Below are 21,764 nucleotides of genomic sequence, written 5' to 3'. Positions count from 1 at the left end.
GCTCTAAATTCATAACACAGAGAACAGTATTTCAAATTCTCAGAGAGGAGTTTGAGAAGTTAGGTTGAAAATAACTTATAGGTGTTAAGCAAGTATTTAAAAGCTTAAAAGAGGTTAAAGTAGCCTGTGGCTAAAGTTTCTAACATGGCAAAAGTACGCCAGGGTTATTGAACAATTGACAGAAGAAAAACATCTAATTATTATTCTCACATTTTCCTCACAAGGAAATACTTGTTTTCCTGCACTACAGATGTCTTTTGTGCGGAGTTTTAATTATCCCTTGCCCTAAGTGCCCCTGCTGCTCATGAAATCTGTGACCAAGTCCACTTTTCTAATCCATCTTAATGTTGGCACTTAACCAAACTAACATTTTGTTTGCTTTCCTAAACAAAACAAGGCTCTCCTTAACTAGAATTAGAGTATCATGTTGACTAAATGAAATGATGTGTGTGTGTGTGTGTGTGTGTGTGTGTGTGTGTGTGTAATCCACTACAGAGCACAATGGGGAGACATAAGACTTGAATCAAACAATGCCACTGCCCCACAGGGCTCAAGGTCTAGAGGGGAGGGAGGTGTTCTTTCTACCTAACACCAGAAACATCAGAGTGGGTATTGCCGAGTGGGAGTCAGAGGGTCCAGAGGCGTCAATGAGATTGGTAGGTGGGAAACTATGTAGAAGTAATGAGTATCAGTCTTGAGAGGACAGGCTTGAGAGTGGCTGAGGAAAGTGTGTAGTTGAACGGCTGCCTACACTTAGCCTAATCCCACAGATCCCAACAGATCCCAACCCTGGCTCCCCTGGCTGGGGAGCTTTAAAAATACAGGTCAGTGGGGTGCCTGGGTGGTTCAGTCGGTTGAGACTCTTGATTTCAGCTCAGGTCACGATCCCAGGGTCATGGGATCAAGCTTTGTGTCGGGCTCTGCACTGAGCGTGGAGCCTGCTTAAGATTCTCTCTCTCCCCTATTCTCTCTCAAATAAAATCTATGTATAAAATTTGGGAGGACGTTTATCCATATCTACAATTTACTGTAAAATGGATCCCCTAAAAAAGGTGCCTTAGTGGATAAAGGGATGGAGGGGTACTGGGGGAAAACTGATTCCTATTTCTGGAAATTCCAGGATTAATTGGTCTGGTTGGGGTGCAGGCATCAAGGTATTTTTTTTTTGGCACCAGTATTTTTAAAAGCCTTGTGGGTGCCACTCACATGCAGTCCAAGCTGAGAAATTCTGAACTGGAAGAACAGAGAACACAAGTGGGTAAAAAGTACTGAGTAGTGCATGTGGACTCCGTAGAAGAATCAGGTTTCCTTTAAAACAAGCTAGGGGCACTGGAGTGGCTCAGTCGGTTAAGCATCCGACTTCAGCTCAGGTCATGATCTCACGGTTTGTGGGTTTGAGCCCCGTGTTGGGCTCTGTGCTGACAGCTCAGAGCCTGGAGCCTGCTTCAGATTCTGTGTCTCCCCCTCTCTTTGCCCCTCCCCTGCTCACACTCTGTCTTTCTCTGTCTCTCAAAGATGAATAAACATTAAAAAAAGAGAGATAAAACAAATCAGCTAAAACAGAGTAGAATTGGTGAATTAGTTGTCTGTGACTGCTAAAACAAATGACTACAAACTTAGTGGTCATTTATTACCCAACAGTTCTGTAGATGAGAAGTCCAACGTGGGTCTCACTGGGCTACAATGAGGGTGTCAGCAGGGCTACATTCCTTCCTGGAGGCTCCAAGAGAGAAGCTAATTCCTTGCCTTTTCCAGTGCTAGAGTCTGTCAGTGGCCCTCTTCCTCTATCCTTGGAAGCAGCAACTTTGTTTCTCTCTGAGAGTTCCCAAAAGTCTCAGCCCAAACTTCTCTAATTACATGTCCCTCTGAATCCTCTTCACTTTTAAAGACCCTTGTGAGGGGCGCCTGGGTGGCTCAATCGGTTGAGCGTCTGACTTCGGCTCAGGTCATGATCTTGTGGTTCATGGGTTCGAGCCCCACGTTGTGCTCTGTGCTGACAACTCAGGGCCTGGAGCCTGCTTCGGATTCTGCGTCTCTCTCTCTTTCTCTGCCCCTCACTCACACATGCTCTCTCTCTCTCACACTCAAAAATAAACATTAAAAACAGAAAGAATTAAAAAAAAAAACTCTTGTGACTGTGTTGGGCCCACCTGGATAATCCAGGTTCATCACCCTGCTTTAAGGCCAGCTGATTAACAACCTTATTTCCCCTTTTCTGTGTAACATTACATATTCCTAGGCTTTGGGGATTAGAACACAGTCATCTTTGGGGGCCATTTTTCTGCCTCCCATAGAAAGATCCACAATTTCTCAAACAAGACACTTTTTATTTATTTTATTTTATTTTTTAAAAAATGTTTATTATTTATTGGGAGACAGTGAGAGATAGAGCATGAACATGGGAGGGGCAGAGAGAGGAGGAAACACAGAATCTGAAGTAAGCTCCAGGCTCTGAGCTGTCAGCACAGAGCCCGACGCGGGGCTCGAACCCACAAACCGTGAGACCATGACCTGAGCTAAAGTCGGACGCTCAACCGACTGAGCCACCCGGGTGCCCCAAGACACTTTTTAAAACACAAACCAAGGGGCGCCTGGGTGGCACAGTCGGTTAAGCATCCGACTTCAGCCAGGTCATGATCTCGCGGTCCGTGGGTTCGAGCCCTGCGTCAGGCTCTGGGCTGATGGCTCAGAGCCCGGAGCCTGTTTCTGATTCTGTGTCTCCCTCTCTCTCTGCCCCTCCCCCGTTCATGCTCTGTCTCTCTCTGTCCCAAAAATAAATAAAAAAAACGAAAAAAAAACCCCACAAACCAAAAAGGAAAAGACAGGTAAACCCAACTGCATTAAAATTCAGAACCTTATTCATTAAAAGGCACTATTAAAGAGAATAAAAACATAAACCATAAACTGAAAAAAGATTAATGGCAACACAATATTCAAAACCTACAAAATACTACCATAAATCAATAAGAAAAAACATCCAAAGGAAAACGGGCAAAGGAATTGTATAGGCATGTCACCAAAGAGGACATACCTGAGGCCCATAAACATAGGAAAAGACGTTCATCTGCATTAATATGACACAAAGAACAGCTTTTAAAAATACCATTTGGCAAAAATGTAAAAGTTGGACAATCCAGGTATTGACCAAGCTGTAGCACCAGGGACGCCACTCCTATGGAGCACTGGTAAACTCCCACGTGTGCACAACAGGAAACAGATCGCTATGTAGAGTGTTTGCACATCATAGAAAAACACTAAAAATAACCCAAAACATCCATCAACAGTAGAATGAATAAATAAGTCCTGCTGTGCTCGTTCAAGGAAAATAATGCATTACTATTAGACGCAGATAAATCCCAAAGACATAAAACTGAATGAAAGAAGCAAATCTCAAAAGATTATCTACATATGGATACATTTAAATTGTGCATATATGCATATTTAACTTGTACATACATGTTTGCATATATTCTTTTGTATTTTGCTATATATCACAATGTTTAAAATGTTTTCTAAAAAGCAGACGTAGAAAAAGGTCATTCTCTAAAAATTGAATGGTTTTGGGCACCTGGGTGGCTCAGTCGGTTAAGCGGCCGACGCTTGATTTCAGCTCAGGTCATGATCTCACGGTTCGTGAGATCAAGCCCCGAGTCGGACTCTGTGCTGACCGTGCAGAGCCTACTTGGGATTCTGTCTCTCTCCCTCTCTGTTTGCCCCTCCCTCACTCATGCTTTCTCTCTGTCTCTCTCTCTCTCAAAATAAACAAACATAAAAAAACATTGTAGAGCAGTTTATAGATTACTGAATTCTTTCACATAGTCTTACTTAGTTCTCACAAGAACCCTACAAGATCTGTATTATGATCTCGATTTATGAAAGATCAAATTAAAGCTGGAAAAGGTTAAATGACTCTGTCCAAATTAATGCTGTGCCAACTGTGAAGCCCAAGGATATGGCTACAAATTTTACAGAAAAATCAAAATGTAAGTACATGCATAAAAGACTATTTGTTGCTAACAAAACAAAGTGTGTCGATGGTTCCCACCTTACAGAGCTCCATAGTGCTCCCAAATTTCTGTGAACTACTTGCTCCATCCTTTCTTTGTCACCCAGGGTCCCCATGGGACCACCATTCACCTCCGTAGTTATCATAGATTTCTGTATTAACTATGTGATGATATTGTGGCAAATGGCAGTAAAATCTCTTTAGGAAGGGTCCAGCTTTTCCTCACGTACAACATGCTGCCATTTGGTCTCAGGGCGGGGCTGCTATCACCTTATACCCTGACTGTCCCCATCACAGAGGGTAGCCTCTGCTCCTGTTCAGTCCAACCCTTCTGCTCCGTGTCTGCAGAAGCAGTGGCATGTGTGACTAGGGGAAGAGGAAGAGAAAAGGTCAGGTTCCTTCTGTAGTTTGTAGGACATCTCAAGGATTCAAAAACATGAATCCATAGTGATGAATGCAGAAAAACGTGCTGGGGTTTCTGAATACACAGCAGAGGAGTGGAGAAAGCACAGGTTGAACTAATATTAAAATACTTGCCCTTCACATGTGAAAGTCAACATTCTCAGCTCCTTTGGATTTCAAAATAGCATGGAAGGAAGTTGATAGAAGCTGTTCGCATACCACACAAGTTAGGCAAGAGAATGTTAAATCCAAAGCCACTAATGATAATCCGTATTTGAGAGTGGACTCTCTCAGTTGTGAGGCTACTCTGGGGTTTGACATTCATAAGTATATGACCATGAGTTAAGTAATCAGACTCTACAGAGTCTGATTCTTAAGTCTAAAAGCTGACTGGGCTGAACTCTGAACTTGTGTGTCTTTTCTCTTTGTGTGCTTAATGATTACATCAGTTAGAATCCTTTGAGCCACCAGATGAAAACTCAGCTAGAATTGTGTGAGACAATAAGGAAAATGTATTACTCTACACACCAAAAGGTAAGAAAGTTGGCTAGTTCAGTGGCTTGAAGACCCAGAGTTTTTCTTCATTCTGCTCTGCTCTCTTCAACTTGTCTTCTTGTCCCCTCTTGGTTATAAAATGGCTGCAGCAGCTCCTGGCATCATGTCTTCATCCAACATTCAAACCAGAATATCCAAAGGCTGGAAGAGACCACATTCCAGGCTGGTGTCTGTTTATAAGAAGGAGATAAACTTTCTCAGAAGCCCCTGCAGACTTTTCTTCATGTCACACTGGCTACAATTGTGTCAAGTGCTCATTCCTAAACCAGTCACGGGCAAAAATCATGAAATTACCATGGCTGGCTTAGACTGATCAAGACTCATGCCTGGGTTAGGGCGGGCCTCCTCTTCCTAAAACTCAGCATCTCTTGATAACCTGAACAAAAGTAAGGTTTTCTTAGCAAGGAAGAATTGAGTGGGGAGGACAACCAACCGTGTCTGCTATGACGAGAATATTGTCCCATGTCACTGGTTCTCCTTATAGGCTCTGCCAACATAAACGACCGAAGCATGCTGGGGAAGCGTGACAGTGAAATGGCTGTCATTGTACAGGACACAGAGACAGTCCCGTCAGTAATGGATGGGGAAGAATACCAAGCTGGCCGGTTCGCCCAAGGACTTCGGCTGCAGAGCTTCAGGTGGGCCGTCCAAAGCTGTGTCCTTCTTACATGGTTTCACTGTGGTGTTTGCTGAAACCCAGCCCCACCTCCTGCCCTTAGCAGTCATATCATCCTCCAGATTCTTTGTCTAAAACAGCATCTCCCAGAATATGAGATGTGAATCGACAGTAGTGTTAGAAATTACTTTATCTGGGGCATAAACATTCTCTATTTTAATCGTTTTTTATTATTATCTTTTGAGAGATAGAAGATGAGTAGGGGAGGGGCAGAGGGAGGGAGAGAACACCCAGCGTGGAACCTGACACAGGGCTTGAACTCACGACCCTGGGATCATGACCTGAGCCAAACTCAAGAGTCAGACGCTCAACTGACTGAGCCACCCAGGTACCCCTGTTTTTATTATTTTTATGTGTAATTGAGACAAATAGCATTTTAAATTTATTCATTGATTTAGGACCTGGTTGGGTCAACCCATCCATGTCTATTTAAGGTTTTTAAAGTAAGTCCATTTTTAAAAATTGTAATAGTCCCAATAATACGGGGATGTAAGAAAAATTATTAAAGGAGGGTGTCAGTGACTACTGATAGTGAAGTGTGGAAACTTCAGCTGCAGACATGAAAGATTCCTCATCTCCTCCAAGAAGATGTGAGTTTTAAACTAATCTGTGGTCAAGCTAAGAGAACACTGGGCTGGGAAGCAAGGGCCGTATGCCCCTAAAGGAGTCTTTTCGTTGGGTTAATGTTTCTGAGAACTTTCTGGTGCTGGGCTCTAACTAGTCTCACCCCAGCCCCTTTAGTCTAGGTGGTCTGAGCGATCCTTCTAGAGCCTAGCTCAGATCCCGTCACTCTGCTCATGGTCAATAGAAGATGCTGACCACTCTTCCATCCCAAGGCCTTTACAGTAAGCCCACATTTCCATGATTCTAGAGCTGTATCTGCCGAGATGAGTTTTCACCATGGCCTCCACAGCGAGGGGCAGCTAGTGTCCCTGATTAAGCTTTAAGCTATTTGGGGAAAGCGTACTATGCTTCACAGCACTGCTGTTTTAAGTTTTTCTGGCATGAGTGGTTGAGCTTGGAAACGGGTTCACTTGTAGATAGGCGCATAATGAGTCTTTCGCTCCCTGAAAATGCTGCCAGCCACTCCCTTGGTACCTCGCCGTCCAGATTCTGGCTTTTGAGAAGCGAGATAAGCTTCAGTTCCAGAGAGGGGTCATTCTGCTCCTCTCTGCCCCAGGAGCTCAGCGAATCCATCCCTCAAAATCTGACTGTCAACACTACTTAACAGTTTTTATTGCTTTTGTTACTAATTGTTTTGCCAGTAAGATTTTTTTTTCCCAAACCATTGATATTTCAATTAGCTTCTAATGTTAATTTGTTTTGTTTCGTGCAGAAGGGATTAAAATTAGTACCCTGTTAATTAACCCATTGATTGCCTACTGCAGCATATATGAGGAAGCAAATAGTTCTTCGTGTAAGCTAGAAACAAATGTCTTTTCAGTTCCATGAGAACTAAAGTATTCTCTTTAGAGTGGTGAGTTTCTTTATAACTTTCTAAAGGTATAATTAAAAAGGTGTAGGTGGTTTTGATTACAACGTATTTTTGTTGTGGAAGATTTGGCAAATACAGGTGAGCAATGAGAAAATTAAATTCATCGGGTCGCCTGGGTGGCTCAGTCCATTAAGTGTTCGACTTTGGCTCAGGTCATGATCCCATGGTTTGTGAGTTCGGGCCTCACATTGGGCTGTCAGCACAGAGCCCGCGACGCATCCTCTGTCCCCTTCTCTCTCTGCCCCTCCCCCACTCGTGCTCACTCTCTCTCTCTCTCAAAAATAAATAAACAGTAAAAAAAAAAAAGTAAAGAAAAGAAAATTAAATTATCTGTAATCCCACTGCCCAGAGCTAGCAATTTTAACATCTGCTGTATATCATTCCACTTTGTTCTGTACATATATATTACTATTGTGTATTTCTTTTTAAAAACATAATTAGAATCTTACAGTCCTATGAAGTTCTTTATTATTTAAGTAATGTTACACACACTTTTCTGTGTCATTAAGTATTCCTCTATAACATTTAATGATGCATTGTGTTACATCATATGAGTATGCTGTAATTCTTCATAATAAGACCTCATTGATAGGCAGGTTTTTCAGCCAGGGATGCCTGGCTGGCTCAGTTGTGGACTCTGCGACCCTTGATCTCAGGACTGCGAGCTCAAGCCTCACATTGGGTGTAGAGATCACTTAAAAATAAAATCTTTAAAATAAATAAATGAGGTGGGTATTTTCGTAGACAAAATCGGATTTACTTTCTTAATTGTTTCCTTAACTAGATCCTTACTGTGGAATTTCAAATCAAAGGAAGTGTGCTGTTTCCTTTATCCTCTAACTTCTTGCTGTTATCATTAGTAATGCTTTAGAGGGCTCATTGCTCCTGTCTCTACCATCACTGGGTTCTATTATTTTATTTTATCTTTGCCAATTTGTTGGATTTCAAATGGAAGTTCATTATTTTAGTCTGCATTTTTTGAGGGTTTTTAAAAAAAATGTTCATTAGCCATATTGTTCTTGTAATTGTTCCACTGGAAATTACCTAGCCTATTCGTGTCCTTTGCCCATTTTGTTGAAATGTTTCCCTTTGTTTGAATGATTTATAAGTAATGTAAGTATATAAGAGACTAATTCTTTTGTCACACTGGTTGCAAATCTGATCTGTCAGTTGCCTTCAAATCATATTGAGAGTATTTGTGGGAAACTTCAATTCTTACTAATTAAATCTAACAGGTTTTCTCCCCCTCCTTTTCTTGCATGCTTCGTATGGTTTCCCCAGCCCAAGATCAAATACTATATGTTCTTCTAGTTCTTCTTTGATATTGCTTTTTACATTTAACCTCGGTAGCTTATTTTCATGTAAGAAATGAGGTAGCGACTCTTAACTTTTCCTCCCAACCTACCAGTTGATCCAGAACTAATTGATCTGCAGTATTCTCTGCCTCTCTGACATGCAGTGCCTCCTTATGACACATCACAAGGCTATAAATCCTCACTTTACCTGTAGTCTCTCCACTACATGATAATGTAGTTTGCTTACTTGTCCCAGCGTGACACCGCTTTAATTGTAGCTGGGCACTTGAATACTGCCTCTTGCCACCCCACTTCCCAAATCAATATTCTTTGGCAGAATAATCTTGGCTGCTCTTAAACATTCACTCTTCAGCATGAACTTGAGAATACTTGTTCACATTCTCTTCAAGTTTTTTGTTGTTGTTGAGGACACAATAGATTTATAGATTAATATAAAAAGAATGGACATATTCATAGTGTTGAGTCATCCTGTTGAAGAACAATGCATAAGCTTCAGTTTTTTCAAATTCTTTTCGGTTTTTTCTTTAATAAAGCTCTATGCTCTTCAGTAATCATTAGAGTTTTATTTTAACTTTTTAGTGCTGATCCTATGCATTTCGTGTTAAATATATTCTTAGGTGCTTTTATTTTTCTGACAATTTTCAAAGCGTCTTAGAGAAGCAGTTGTCCTTGAACAATCATTTTCACGTTGTCCCAGTGGCAAACACAGATAATATAGTATAAAGCACCACAAAAAACCTTGATTGATTTTATTAGGAAATGTTCTCAAAGATAATATTGGGGCCTAGAGCACAGCCATTTTCTCACACACACACACACACACACACACACACACAATTGCAGCTTCCATCCATTTTCCATCTGGGTTATTTTTGAATAGAAATAGAGAGACACATTTCAATGTGAAATCAATTCTAAATAGAGCCAAACATCAGGGTACTGCACTTAATGTCACAGCCATGTGCTGAACAGTTCATTAAGTCCTAGAAAATTATCCAACTTTACAGATGTAACCATCACTCAACAGGAACCATTATCCACACAAGTAGAGCTCAGAATCATTTAAAGTGATAGACGTGAGGAATGGAAAGAACAGGAACTATTTTCTGCAGTTTTCTTCCTGTCCCACTGATGCATAAACAAACATTAAATAATTCCCATGATACACACCAGCATTAAATCAGACTAGATTTCTGTCAAACCTTAGTCCTCAAAAGAATATCCAGAAGACTTCATAGTGTTTTTACTGTGCATTGTAATATGAATCTCTTATAATTAAAAAACTGACAGGACAAATAATTTATTACTAAAAACAATCTGTTATAGGAGCCTGGGTGGCTCAGCTGGTTATGATTTCAGCTCAGGTCATGATCTCAGGGTTGTGAGATCAAGCCCCGTGTCAGGCTCTGTGCTGAGTATGGAGCCTACTTGAGATTCTCTCTCTCTCTCTCTCTCTCTCTCTCTCCCCCTCTCCCTCTCCCTCTCCCTCTCCCTCTCCCTCTCCCTCTCCCTTTCTTTCTCTCTCCCTCTCTCTGCCCTTCTCCCACTTGTATGCATCTGCATGTGCACTCTCTCTCAAAATAAAATAAAACAAAAAAATCATTAAAAATGATCTATTGTAGACTTACTTAAATATGTATTCTACAAACAAGCTCTTAACGGATACCTTGGTGGACACATTGTGTCACCTCTTGTTTTCATTTAAAAGCAAAGTCACAGAGATATTCTTTTGGCCAAGTTTTCAGCTGGTTGTATCTGATCCCCATCAAAGGTATTGTTATAAGTGATACATTGTCATAACTTGCACTGGCTTTCAAATGTGGTGCAGTCGCATTTTGCTTTGGGTCTTAGGAACAGCCGGCATCTGTGTGCAAACATCACCCCTTAGATCCTTTTTTTCAAAAGTTATTCCTATGTAGTTTGAAGGAGACATTATTTGAAGTAGACATAAAATTTTGAGGTTGTAAAACCCTAAAAATCCTAGTGAGCCCATAGTGCCAAATCCATTTATTTTACAGAATTTTTACACAGTGGGAAAAGTGCAGACTGAAACTAAAAAGAGATGTCCTTTTATCCCTGTAAACCTGGCTGAGCTTTTTCAGAAGTTAATAAAGTTGGAGATGACTGGGGAACATATGCACAGTTACAGTGTATGTGCCAGAACAGCCTTTCTGGAAGTAAATTTTAATTCTAAAATTTCTCCTGGTGAAGTAATCATACAAATTCACAAAGGATTCTACATGATGAATAAATTATGTTCATTGTAAAGTTGCTCCCAATGATGAAAAGTTGGAAACCATCCAAAAGGTCATAATAAAATAATCGGTTAAAGAAATTTAACATTATGGGATTTTGCAACCATTAAAAATGATGATATAGGGGTGCCTGGGTGGCTCAGTTGGTTAAGCATCTGACTGTTGACTTCAGCTCAGGTCATGATCTCCTGGTTCGTGAGCTCGAGCCCTGCATCGGGCTCTGCGCTGACAGCATGGAGCCTGCTTGGAATTCTGTTTCACTGGCTCCTGCCCCTCCCCGGCTTGCTCTCTGTCTCTCTCAAAATTAAAAAAAAATAAAATAAAATTTTAAAAAATGACGATGTAAATCTACATATATTTAAATACAGAGAGGGTGACAATAGAATGACCTCCACAGTGTTGAATCCAACAGTCAATTCTCCTCTGAAGTTGACATGACATCGTGGCTTTTCTCCAGGCTCCCTGGATGCTCCTCCTCTTCCCCACCGTTGAGGCATACCAGGTCCTATACTCACTCCTTTGGTAAACTCAGTTAAGGTCCCACAGCTTTATGAACATAAATATGGGGACAATTCTCAAATTTCTATCTCCAGCCAGGCCCTCTCTCCCAAACTCCAGATTTGTTTCTCCAGCTGCCTACTTTGCATTACCACATGAATGTTTAATGGGAGTCGCAACAGGTTCAAAATCCAATTCCTGGTCTTCTCCCACTAGCTGGCCCTACCAACAGAAGTCCCCATGTCGGCCAATGGCAACTACATTCATCTGTTACTCAAGCCAAAACCCTTTTTAAAAAAAAAAAATTTAATATTTGTTTATTTTTTGAGAGAGAGAGACACAGAGAGATGAGCAGGGGAGGGGCAGAGAGAGGGAGACACAGACTCCAAAGCAGGCTCCAGGCTGTGAGCTGTCAGCACAGAGCCTGACATGGGGCTCGAACTCACAACCTGCAAGATCGTGACCTGAGCTGAAGTTGGACGCTTTACCGACTAAGCCATCCAGGCTACCCCAAGCCAAACCCTTTTAGTCATCCCTGATGCTTCACTTGTTCCCGCATCATACGTCTACTTTATCAGTAAAACCTGGTGGCTCTGCCTGCCTCTCCACCGCCCAGGCCACCATCATCTGTCACCAAGATTACTGCAGGAAGTCCTAAGTGTCCTCCCTGCTGCAACCCTTGCCCTGCTCTCTCAATACAGCAGCCATGTTTTCATATGTCAATCAGGTCCTGCCACTCCTCTGCTCCAGTGTTTGCAATCTGTCCCAGTTTCACTCAGTGTAAAATACAAAGTCCTTCTAAGACCTATTTCCTTACTTCTGTTTTCAATGTAACACTAGCCTTTTTGATCTTCTTTGAACCTATCAGGCATGTGAGAAAGGGCTTTAGACTCCATTTGAAATCTCGCTCTGTTAGTAGTATGTCTCCAAACTTTAGCTTCCCGTCTGCAAAATGGGAACCCTGTACCGTCTGCCTCACAGGATTGAGGTGTAAATGTTTTTTGTTTGTTCGTTTGTTTTTGTTTTTTACTCCAGGGCCTTCTATGAACACAGGGGCTTTTATCATTTTCAAATACATCCTCTAAAACTTAGCTTGCTTTGCTTGAGAATTTCTTGTTATTTCTAGACCACCGCTTATATAGGATCAAGTCAGACAACATCTAGTATGTGGTTTCTTTTTTGCCAGGCACTCTGGGGATATGAGAGTAGCCAAGTCATGCTCTCTTAAAGAATTCACATGCTAGAAGTGGTACAGAGAGCTGCTAAAAACAAAAAGTGTATAAAGGACTGCAGGTGTTCTGATAAAACAAAGCATAGGTAAAGTGCAGTGGGGGAGCAGAAGAAGAAGATTCACGTTTCTGGGGACTGAAAGAGAAAAATGGGAGATGAGAGAAGGGGAAGCCAGGAATCAAGGGGGAGACTTGCACCAAATCCTAAAAGACAGGAGGTGGGGTCAGGTAAACAGGAAGGGTGGGGGAACACCTCCTGACTACTCCCATCTCATGCTTTTAAAGCACAGTCAGTATTTTCATTCATTCTTTTTAAGGATGACTATTTATTCATTGTTGGTCTTCCCCATTAAATTTAACTTTACCCAAAAAGGCTCCACATCTTTTGTATTCATTTCTGTACCCTAGAGTTTGGCATTGTTCTTGGCCCAAGAGAAGGGAGGAAGGGAGGAAGGGGAGAAGGGAGGGAAAAGGGGAGGGAGGGAGGAGAAAGGGATACATCCTTGTGGTTAAGAGCACAGGTTTTGGAGTCAGATGGTCTGGAGTCCCAGATCTGCAGCTTACCAGCTGTATGACCTTGAACAAATTACTTATCCTCTCTGTGCCTTAGTTCCCTTATTTGTAAAATGAAGATAATAATAGTTGCTTCCTTATGAGATTATTGAGGATTTACTGAGACAGTTCTTGGAAAGGGTTTAGCACATTTGCTGGCCCATGTCTTGAATGCTAACCCTATTCTCCAAGGTTCTCACCCCCGTAAGCCAAATTCCAAGGATTCTCTTGGAACTAAATTAAGGTCTTTCTGTCTATCCAATAGTTAAGACTTTCAAGCATCAACTTAGGTTTTGTTTTGTTTTGTTTTGTTTTGTTTTGTTTTGCAGCTAAGGTTTTACACACACACACACACACACACACACACACACACACACAGTTTTAATGGCTTCTTTGATTTTCTTTAAAAAAAAAATGGACTTCTCTGGTTGAGTGCCTGAATTGCATTACTATTTGAAACAATACCTGCTGCAAACTTCTTTATGTCAGTTACTCATTTCACAGGGTGCTTGTATTTCAGGGTTGTCCTTGGCTATCTTTCTGACCCAAGTGAAAACATTCAGGATCCAGTGAGTGACAAATTCTTCAAGGAGGTATGGGTTGCAACGGCAGCTCGAAATGCTACAATTTATGATAAGGTGAGGTTTGCATATTACCGCCACCTTTTTTAATTGAATCACGTCACAAAAGCACGTCATTATTTCTGCATATTATTGGGACAGAGTATTCTTAATGATTGTAAAAAACTGGTACATTTCCAAGTTGTAATAAAATACCTCTTTGTAGACATTGAAAAACAAAGCCAAAAAGTATCATGGATTATGGTTTCAAAGAGACATTAGTGACATTCTGATCTCTGATCTGACGCTGGGATCCCATCATGAGCATCCTTAGCAGGTGGTTATCCAGCCTTTGGACATGTCTGGCGACAAAGAGAAAAGAAGCAGATGGGATCCTAAAATGAGTCAGACTGGGGTACAACCCAGCTCGCCCACTTGCTGGTGATACAATTTTGTGTGTAGTGATTTGACTTTCTGAGCCCTCCGTTCTTCTATAAACCGAGAGGGATAGGTCGGTTATGAAAATAAAGAATAGTCTTTTAAATGCAGTTAGCACATAGTGCATAGTAAATGGCATCCATCCTTATGATGAAATTTATTAATAATGAAACACTTCCTCTGTTGGACAGCTCTCATTTTGGAAGGGCGTTTTAAAAACAGCTCCATATGTTAGGGAAGCCAAATGTATCTTTTGGTAAGTTTTGTCCATGGTTATGATAAAAAATGTAGAAGAGTCAAGTGGTGTCCAACAGTGGAACAGGTTACTTCATGAAGTAGCCAGTTTTCTGTCACAGAAAATATTCAAGCTGAGATCCACTGACCATCTTTCAGAAGTTGCATAAGAATGTGTTTTTCTTCTTCATGACTGCCAGAGTCCCTTCCAGGATGGAGAATTCAACATTCCTAATGAAACATGACAATCTACATAGCCTTATTTCATACTGAGGACTCAAGGCCATGATCAAATAGGTCATGTGCATGGAATATTTTAAAATGTAATTTTAGGGGTGCCTGGGTGGCTCAGTCGGTTAAGCGTCCGACTTCGGCTCAGGTCATGATCTCACAGTTTGTGAGTTCGAGCCCCGCATCAGGCTCTGTGCTGACAGCTCCAAGCCTGGAGCCTGCTTCAGATTCCATGTCTCCCTCTCTCTCTGGCCCTTCCCCTCTCGAGCTCTGTCTGTCTCTCTCTCTCTCTCTCTCTCTCTCTCTCTCTCTCTCTTTCTCTCTCTCAAAAATAAACATTAAAAAAATTTTTTTAATGAAATTTTAAAAATGCAGTGCACAGCCTTGTTTGGATCCTTGGGGGGAGGGTGGGATAGCAGCTATAGAAAGCATTTAGGGAATAATAATAGGGGAAATCTGAATATGGACTATATCTTAAATGACTTGGAATTGATTTTCTGAGGTGTGAGAATGGTATTGTGGTTATATAGGTGCATCCTTATCCTTAATACATGCTGAAGTGTTCAGGAGGGAAGTATTCTGATATATGAAGCTCATTTTCAATTAGCAAAATAAGTGTACAATTGATAACTTTAATACAGGTACAGATATGAACATTTTTGAAAATAAAAAGCTAAGAGAAAATATAACATGCAACTTTCCTCTTAGAGCAGAACCTCCAGTGAAATTGGGGGAATTATTATCCATATTATCCAAAAACTTAACCTCAGTATGGAATAACATCAGTGGAATTCCTGTACCACTAGCTTGACTTTATCCTGAAGTCAATGACTTGTGTAGATCATGTAGAAGGATCTATCTATGACTTTTTTTTTGATGGAAACAAATCTAGTAGTTTCTTTGGAGCAAATAAGACAAGCAATTCTTCAGTGAGGTCTGTGCTATAGCATAAAACTAATACGTGTTTCAAGCAAAGATTTTGTCTGTTGGAATTAGCATTTTTCCATAAGGGGATATCTTTCCTTTTAGACTTATGACCTAGTTTCTTCCCATTTGTGTTTTAATCAGGTGTTCCGGTGCCTTCCCAATGATGAAGTACACAATTTAATTCAATTGAGAGACTTTATTAGCAAGCCCATATTAGCAAAGGAGGATCCCATTAGAGCCGAGGAAGAACTGAAAAAGATCCGTGGGTTCTTGGTGCAATTCCCCTTTTATTTCTTGTCTGAAGAAAGCCTACTGCCTTCCGTTGGAACCAAAGAAGCCATGGTGCCCACAGAGGTTTGGACTTAAGCGTTCTATTCATTTGCAGCTCAAGGACTCCCACCTTGAAAGGTACACTGCACACACAGTGACTTTCTGGAGACCCTCACAGCCAAAGCCAGCCCCGATGCACTATTGTATCCAACCCGCAGACCCTTTGGATTGGCTGGGCAGGGCTGTGGTCCTACTGATAGAAGGATGCTGAACATCAGGTGGGCTTTATAATTCCTCGTGCTTATCCTTGTAAAAAGGGACTGCATTCTTAATGGTAGCGTATGCTCAACAACTTAAACACATACTCAAATTCCATGATGTACATCAAAATGCATTTCCTTTACTAACAAGAATTTACCTGTACCTGTGATCCAGGTGGCCAAAAATTGTCTAAACCTTTTTGTTCTCCTCTGACCTTCATTTATGCAGCTGGTGACTGCTGGACCTGCCCTCATTTCATAGTGCATACAGACACCATTTGAGACATCGTTTAATAATAGAAGATGTTGTGAGGCTGCTTCCAGGTTCTTCAAGGTTACTTGAGATACCCGTGCCCATCTGATCCTGAAGTCATAGTGTTTACCCACCCAAGATGTGGGCCTTATTCCTTTTCAGTGACTGAAGGCACAGGGCAGATGCTATGTACATAGCAGCCCATGTTAGGCACTTCTGATAACATTGACACTATAGATCTTAACACCACAGAGGAATAGGAAGGAATTAAATTTGGTTATTGAGGCAGAGATTTCACTTTGCCTCCAAAGGCAGTGACAAGATATGTTCTTTTGATAGGGCCCACCTGATCAAATTTGAAAACATATGTAGGATATTTCATTACACAGCAACTGATAAAACTCAGAGCATGCAGCCTTCAGAAACCTCCAAGGTGTCAGCAGGGATCTGATTCAGACAAGAAGAGGAGATTTCTTATAGTCCTGGAAAATGTCCTATCATCCTTAGCTGCTGGACTGATTGAAATTTGAGTTTCTGCATTTGAAAATCAGACCAGTGAATGCATTTTGCCTTTCAAGAGAATCAGAGGCTTTGTAACTCCTACCACATTAATAAGTTAGGAGCCTAACCTTAGTTGACATTCAGCTCTCCAGCTATGTTATCTTCTTTAAGAAAAATTAATTGATTGCAAAAGATGTGCTACTTAACTTGCATTATTCAATATACATTAACATTCCACCAGGCTTCTAAAGAGGTTAGGATCTTTATTAATTCACATCGTCCTGGTCTATGAATTGTTCTGGAAACCCGTTTTTCCTTTTTGAATTCTAGCATACCCTTTGGTACACCATAGCTCTAATTTTACAAAGCAGAACTATTCTTCTAGCCTAAAGAGCTGATGAAGGTTCCCAAAAGGCCTGTGCTCATAAAACATGGTGTGGGGGCATTGATCACACACGTATGGATTACCTGGGCAGAACCTCATTTGAGCCATTCTTCAAAGAGGCAAGGACCCAATCCATTTTCGTGGAGCTAATAGGCCAATGGAAAAGGTTAAACAGGAGCACAAAGTCAATAATCTGGGTGGGTAGGAGAGAGTGTCACACTCACAAAAGGATTTCACAGCCAGAGAACATTTCAGACCAATGAGGTAGAACTGTGCTTTATGAATAAATAGTTTCTCAGATAGCTGAAGATGGTGAAAATTACTTCATTCTATAGCAGCTGTACATAAGACATTTGCTATTTATGAAGTTTAGATTGGCATTGAAAGTGCTGAGTGTATATGGAATACCTAAGGATGTCTTATAGTTTACTTTTAAATATTTTGTAAACTGTAGAACAGTCAACATGCTGGCTTTTGATTTTGTGCAAGATGCTCCTTTAACACCATGAAAAATAAAAGCCTAAAAGCACCCCTTCTCTTTTAAAAAAAATCACATAAGCCAACCTCTCCCCATTTTATAGATGAGGAAACTGAGGCCCAGATTGTTTGAAGGACTCACTTGAGTTTCACTCAACTGAGAGATGGTGGAGGCAGGACTAATGAAATTACTGGCCTCTCCCTTGACTTCAACATTGTCCAAATGCAAGGAGATGCAGTAAACAGATTTCAGGCAGGATATGTCGTGTGATGTACTCATGTGCTCATCTGTCTCCCCCTGCTTGAATGTAAGCTCCACGGGGCAGGGACTTTGCTGTGTTTTGTTCCTAGTGTATCTGCAGAGCTGAAACAGTACCTGGCACATAGGGGGGGCTTAGTAACTCTTTGTTAGGTGAATCAACGAAGTCGAGGGGAGAGCTAATGAAATGATAGATTTATGGAGTCTCAGACAAGAAATCTTACTGTTGGTTTCAGTGGCAAGTTTTCTTTCCCCTGCATCTCCTCAAAGGCAAGATGTTTATCTGCAAAGATGGGAGGCTACCGGCTTTACTTGGCGGATCTTGTGGAACATTCCACACAATAGTTGCCTATTTGCAATAGCAGCTTACATAGCGCAGCATTCTGCAGAAGTCACATGGGATGTGGACACGAGGTGTACTGCACGGCCTAATTACCCATCATCCCGACACCGCTACTACCTAATAGAAGTTCAAATACTTTAACATTGCAATACCTGACATCAACTTTAAAATACAAAGGATTCAAAGCTTTGCAAAGGCTCAACATTTTATGAATCTGCTCAACATTTTAAATTGACTGTAATCCTCTGAAGCACCTATAAATGCTGTACCCAATACTTTGATCATCTCTGTAATAATTTTTGTTTTCAAGAAGGAAAAAAATCCTCTGATCATACGAAACAAATGGTAGAAAGTAGGGTAGCTAGCAAAGCTATTCAGGTTATCCAAGCTTAGTTGTTGGAGGATACTCAACATAGCAGGTCTGATGCAGGCATTTGCTCTGTATTAAGTGTCCACTCAGTGATTCACCCTTCCTTGGAATGTTCTTAACTCTCAGCTCTGATGCGTCATGCAGAGGCTTGGAGAGGTGGCCATTAGATAATTGAGGGACACATTGTAATACAAAATAATGGTTTTATTTTACTAACACCTTTGGAAGAAAATTTCATCTGTAGGTAGGCAAAAACATGAGGAGTTAATCTCTTATGTGATAACTTGAGCAATTGTAATATATCATGAACGAACAGTCTCCCAGAGGAAAACGGCAAGCTGAGAAGCCTTTCTGCAGATTAAGACCATCTGCGAACAAATTTGTGTAGACTTGAAGAACCTCCACTTCTTTCTGCGTCTCCTGACTCCTTCTTCCTTCAGCCTCTGGCCCCATGCAGAGCACCTCCTTATTATGTAAAACGTTTTAGAGGACAAGGAAAGAGTTTCCGGAAAAAAAAAAATTAGGCCTCCACAACGAATCTTCAGTTTAACTTCTACTTTTAAGTGACTGACAAAATATTATTATTTTTTTAACAGAGGTAATCGTTCTTTTTAACATCCCCAATCTGTTGTGGCACTTGAGCCTTTTCTGATGTCTGTCACCCTCTATAGCAGGGTAAAGAGGATCCTTCACATCTTTTCATCCCTCTCTACTCTCTCTTGTATAAAACGAGCAAATGCTAAAGGACTTTAAGTGTGCTTAGGAATATATTTTTTATTTCCTTGCAAGATCCTCTGAGACCAATTACTACTGGCAGCTTGGAAATTTAAAATGGATGAGCGTTGAGAAATTCTTGAATCTAGAAATTCACTGGAAAAGGAGTTCATCAACATCTCTCAAAAAGTTGCAGGTGAAAAGTCAGGGAATTTACATTATTTTTAGGGGGGGGCAGGTACCATAAAATGATTCCTAATGGCATTCAATTCACATGTGAGATAGTACAGACGCTGACTTGAGATTGGAAGCATTCATGAAAGGAGCCAAACATTTTATCGCTTAATTTCTTACAGGTTATTTTTTTCCCTAATACTATTTTTAATGTTTAACTTTAAAAAAGTCATCAAACACAAGATAAATGAAAATTTGTCATGCTGATCATTTGGAAGGTGTAAAGTCAGAGACTAGGATGGCAATTCAACCAAAATCCAGGCTTAGTTACTCTTTCCTATCCCCAAGCAACTATAATTGCTCGCTTTATTCTAGATAAATGCACATAAGTGAATGTCACCCTAATTCTGCTCCCCACTAGGGAATAGAACATCATGCCCTCCTAATGTATATCTACTTGGATCCTTCACACAAAATAGTCTGGGCCAAAGGTACAGATCTTCTCCTAAACTGTTCTAAAACCTCATAACGAAGTATTGCAGTTGGAGCACATGTTACTGACACAGAAAACATACTTGGCAATGGACATCCATTCAGAACACTTAGATATTCTGGACAGAACTCAGGCTCCGAGCCTCACCTCTACTGCAGCACTTGGCAAACCAAGCGGGGCCTCCTGTTTTTGTAAGTAAAGCTCTATTTGAACACAGCCATGTCCGTTCATTTACATGCATTCATGACCAAATGATCCACAAATCTTAAAATATTCACGATCTTTAAGAAGAGCCTGCTGAGCCTTCCTCCAGAGAGAGCAGAGAATGTCCAGACAGAGTACCTCAACCAAGCAGATTTGGATGAGTTTTAACCTCTTCCATAAGAAGGTTTTCAAGTCTCCCTATCCCAGAGCCCAACATATGACAATGGATTTATTCTAAGAACAAGGTCAAGTCCTTCCAGGAATAAAATCACATGGTTTTTGGTTCTGGAAAGAGATGTTGTCAGCTAAAGCAGGCCTCTCCCAGCTGAGGACTTATAGTCATACATGGGTGACAATGTTTGTAACTCAAGTGTTCAAAAAAAAAAAAAAGACGATGGATAGGCTGAAGGATTTGTATTGAATGAGAAACATGAACTCAGGAGACTCAATTTCCCCTGAATTTTCCATCTGTGAAGCATTGGAAATGATATGTGTATCCATTCCCTGCCTCACAATCAATGCTCTCTACGCCTGGTCCCTTAACTGCTTTTTTAAAAATGTAAATACTCATTAATTAAATAATTAAAAGTGTGAAATCAGCAGTGTCCCTTCATTTGCAAACCAGATTCCTCATTCTGCACAGAGGTTTTTGTCTCAAGTCTGAGCTTGAGACAGAAATGTGTGTCTGTGGAGTCCTACCCCACACAAGAGTCATGGGTCCCCATGAAGGTGAGCCTCAGAGTCTCAGCATCCTCTGCAACTCCCAGGCCTCTGTCACCTATGAGGTATGATGATGTAGTGATGTGGCAAATTTATTTTAAAAGACCAAGACAGGGGTGCCTGTGTGGCTCAGGTCACGATCTCACGGTTTATAGGTTCAAGCCCTACATCCGGTTCTGGGCTAGTAGCTCGGAGCCTGGAGCTTGCTTTGCATTCTGTGTCTCCCTCCCTCTCTCTCTGCCCACCCCCCTGCTCGCTCTCTCTCTCAAAAATAAACATTAAAAAACATTTTTTTAATTAAAAAAATAAAAGACCAAGCCAGCTTCTAATAAGCACATATTTGAGCAAAGCCAGTGGGAGTGCTGGGGTGCATCAGTGAACAGACCAGGTGGCCCTTGATGGTGCCCACATTCTAGTGAGTTGGGAGTGCCCAACAACTGTCTTGGCCGGGGCCTCTTCTAAACACTTTACATGTTTTAGCTTATTCTGTAGCTTTGTAGTTCCATATTCAGGATGTCGTCATGGCCCTAAGACTGCCTTTCCCCCCAGTTCAAGACTCTGGAGGCTTACATACAACTCCCATGTGCATGAGGTATAGCTGTGGGACTGAAGCAAACACCAGTGGGAAAAGCATGGGCTTCAGCATTCAAGAGCTCACCCCAAAGCTCTACCCTGCCACTTGCCAGCAGTGGGACTCTGCGAGCAAATCATCCTCTCTGAAGTCTTCAAATGCAGTAATAAGGACTCAGCCAGGGAGGCCAAGGAGTTACCTGGGTAAAAGCACAATGCCCCTCACACAGTAGGTGTTTTTGCTCAAGCTGCAGCAGATGCCTTTCATCCACTTTCTGAAAGTTGAGGCAGGCCATCTTGAATGGAGAGGACAACACACCCCATGCCCACATCCATAGTCTGAACTTCTTTCACACTTCCAGAAGGCAAGAAAATGATAGTAACGTCTACATCATTT

The 21,764-nt window shown here is 41.3% G+C and overlaps 1 protein-coding gene across 4 annotated transcripts in view; it reads left to right on the top strand.

Moving 5' to 3' along the window:
• Positions 1-20,673, top strand: part of PLD1 (phospholipase D1) — a 206,978-nt gene extending 186,305 nt beyond the window's left edge. For all 4 annotated transcript variants that reach the window (XM_047874310.1, XM_047874311.1, XM_047874312.1 and 1 more), the window contains 3 exons: positions 5,448-5,601; positions 13,505-13,622; positions 15,516-20,673. In XM_047874310.1, coding sequence (XP_047730266.1) covers positions 5,448-5,601; positions 13,505-13,622; positions 15,516-15,740 — 497 coding nt within the window. In that variant the 3' untranslated portion in view covers positions 15,741-20,673. The remainder of the gene's footprint in view (positions 1-5,447; positions 5,602-13,504; positions 13,623-15,515) is intronic.
• Positions 20,674-21,764: the final 1,091 nt, after the last annotated feature.

This window comes from Prionailurus viverrinus, chromosome C2 (genome assembly GCF_022837055.1).
Source record: "Prionailurus viverrinus isolate Anna chromosome C2, UM_Priviv_1.0, whole genome shotgun sequence".
Taxonomy (NCBI): domain Eukaryota; kingdom Metazoa; phylum Chordata; class Mammalia; order Carnivora; family Felidae; genus Prionailurus; species Prionailurus viverrinus.
This window is presented reverse-complemented; position numbering and strand designations above follow the sequence as displayed.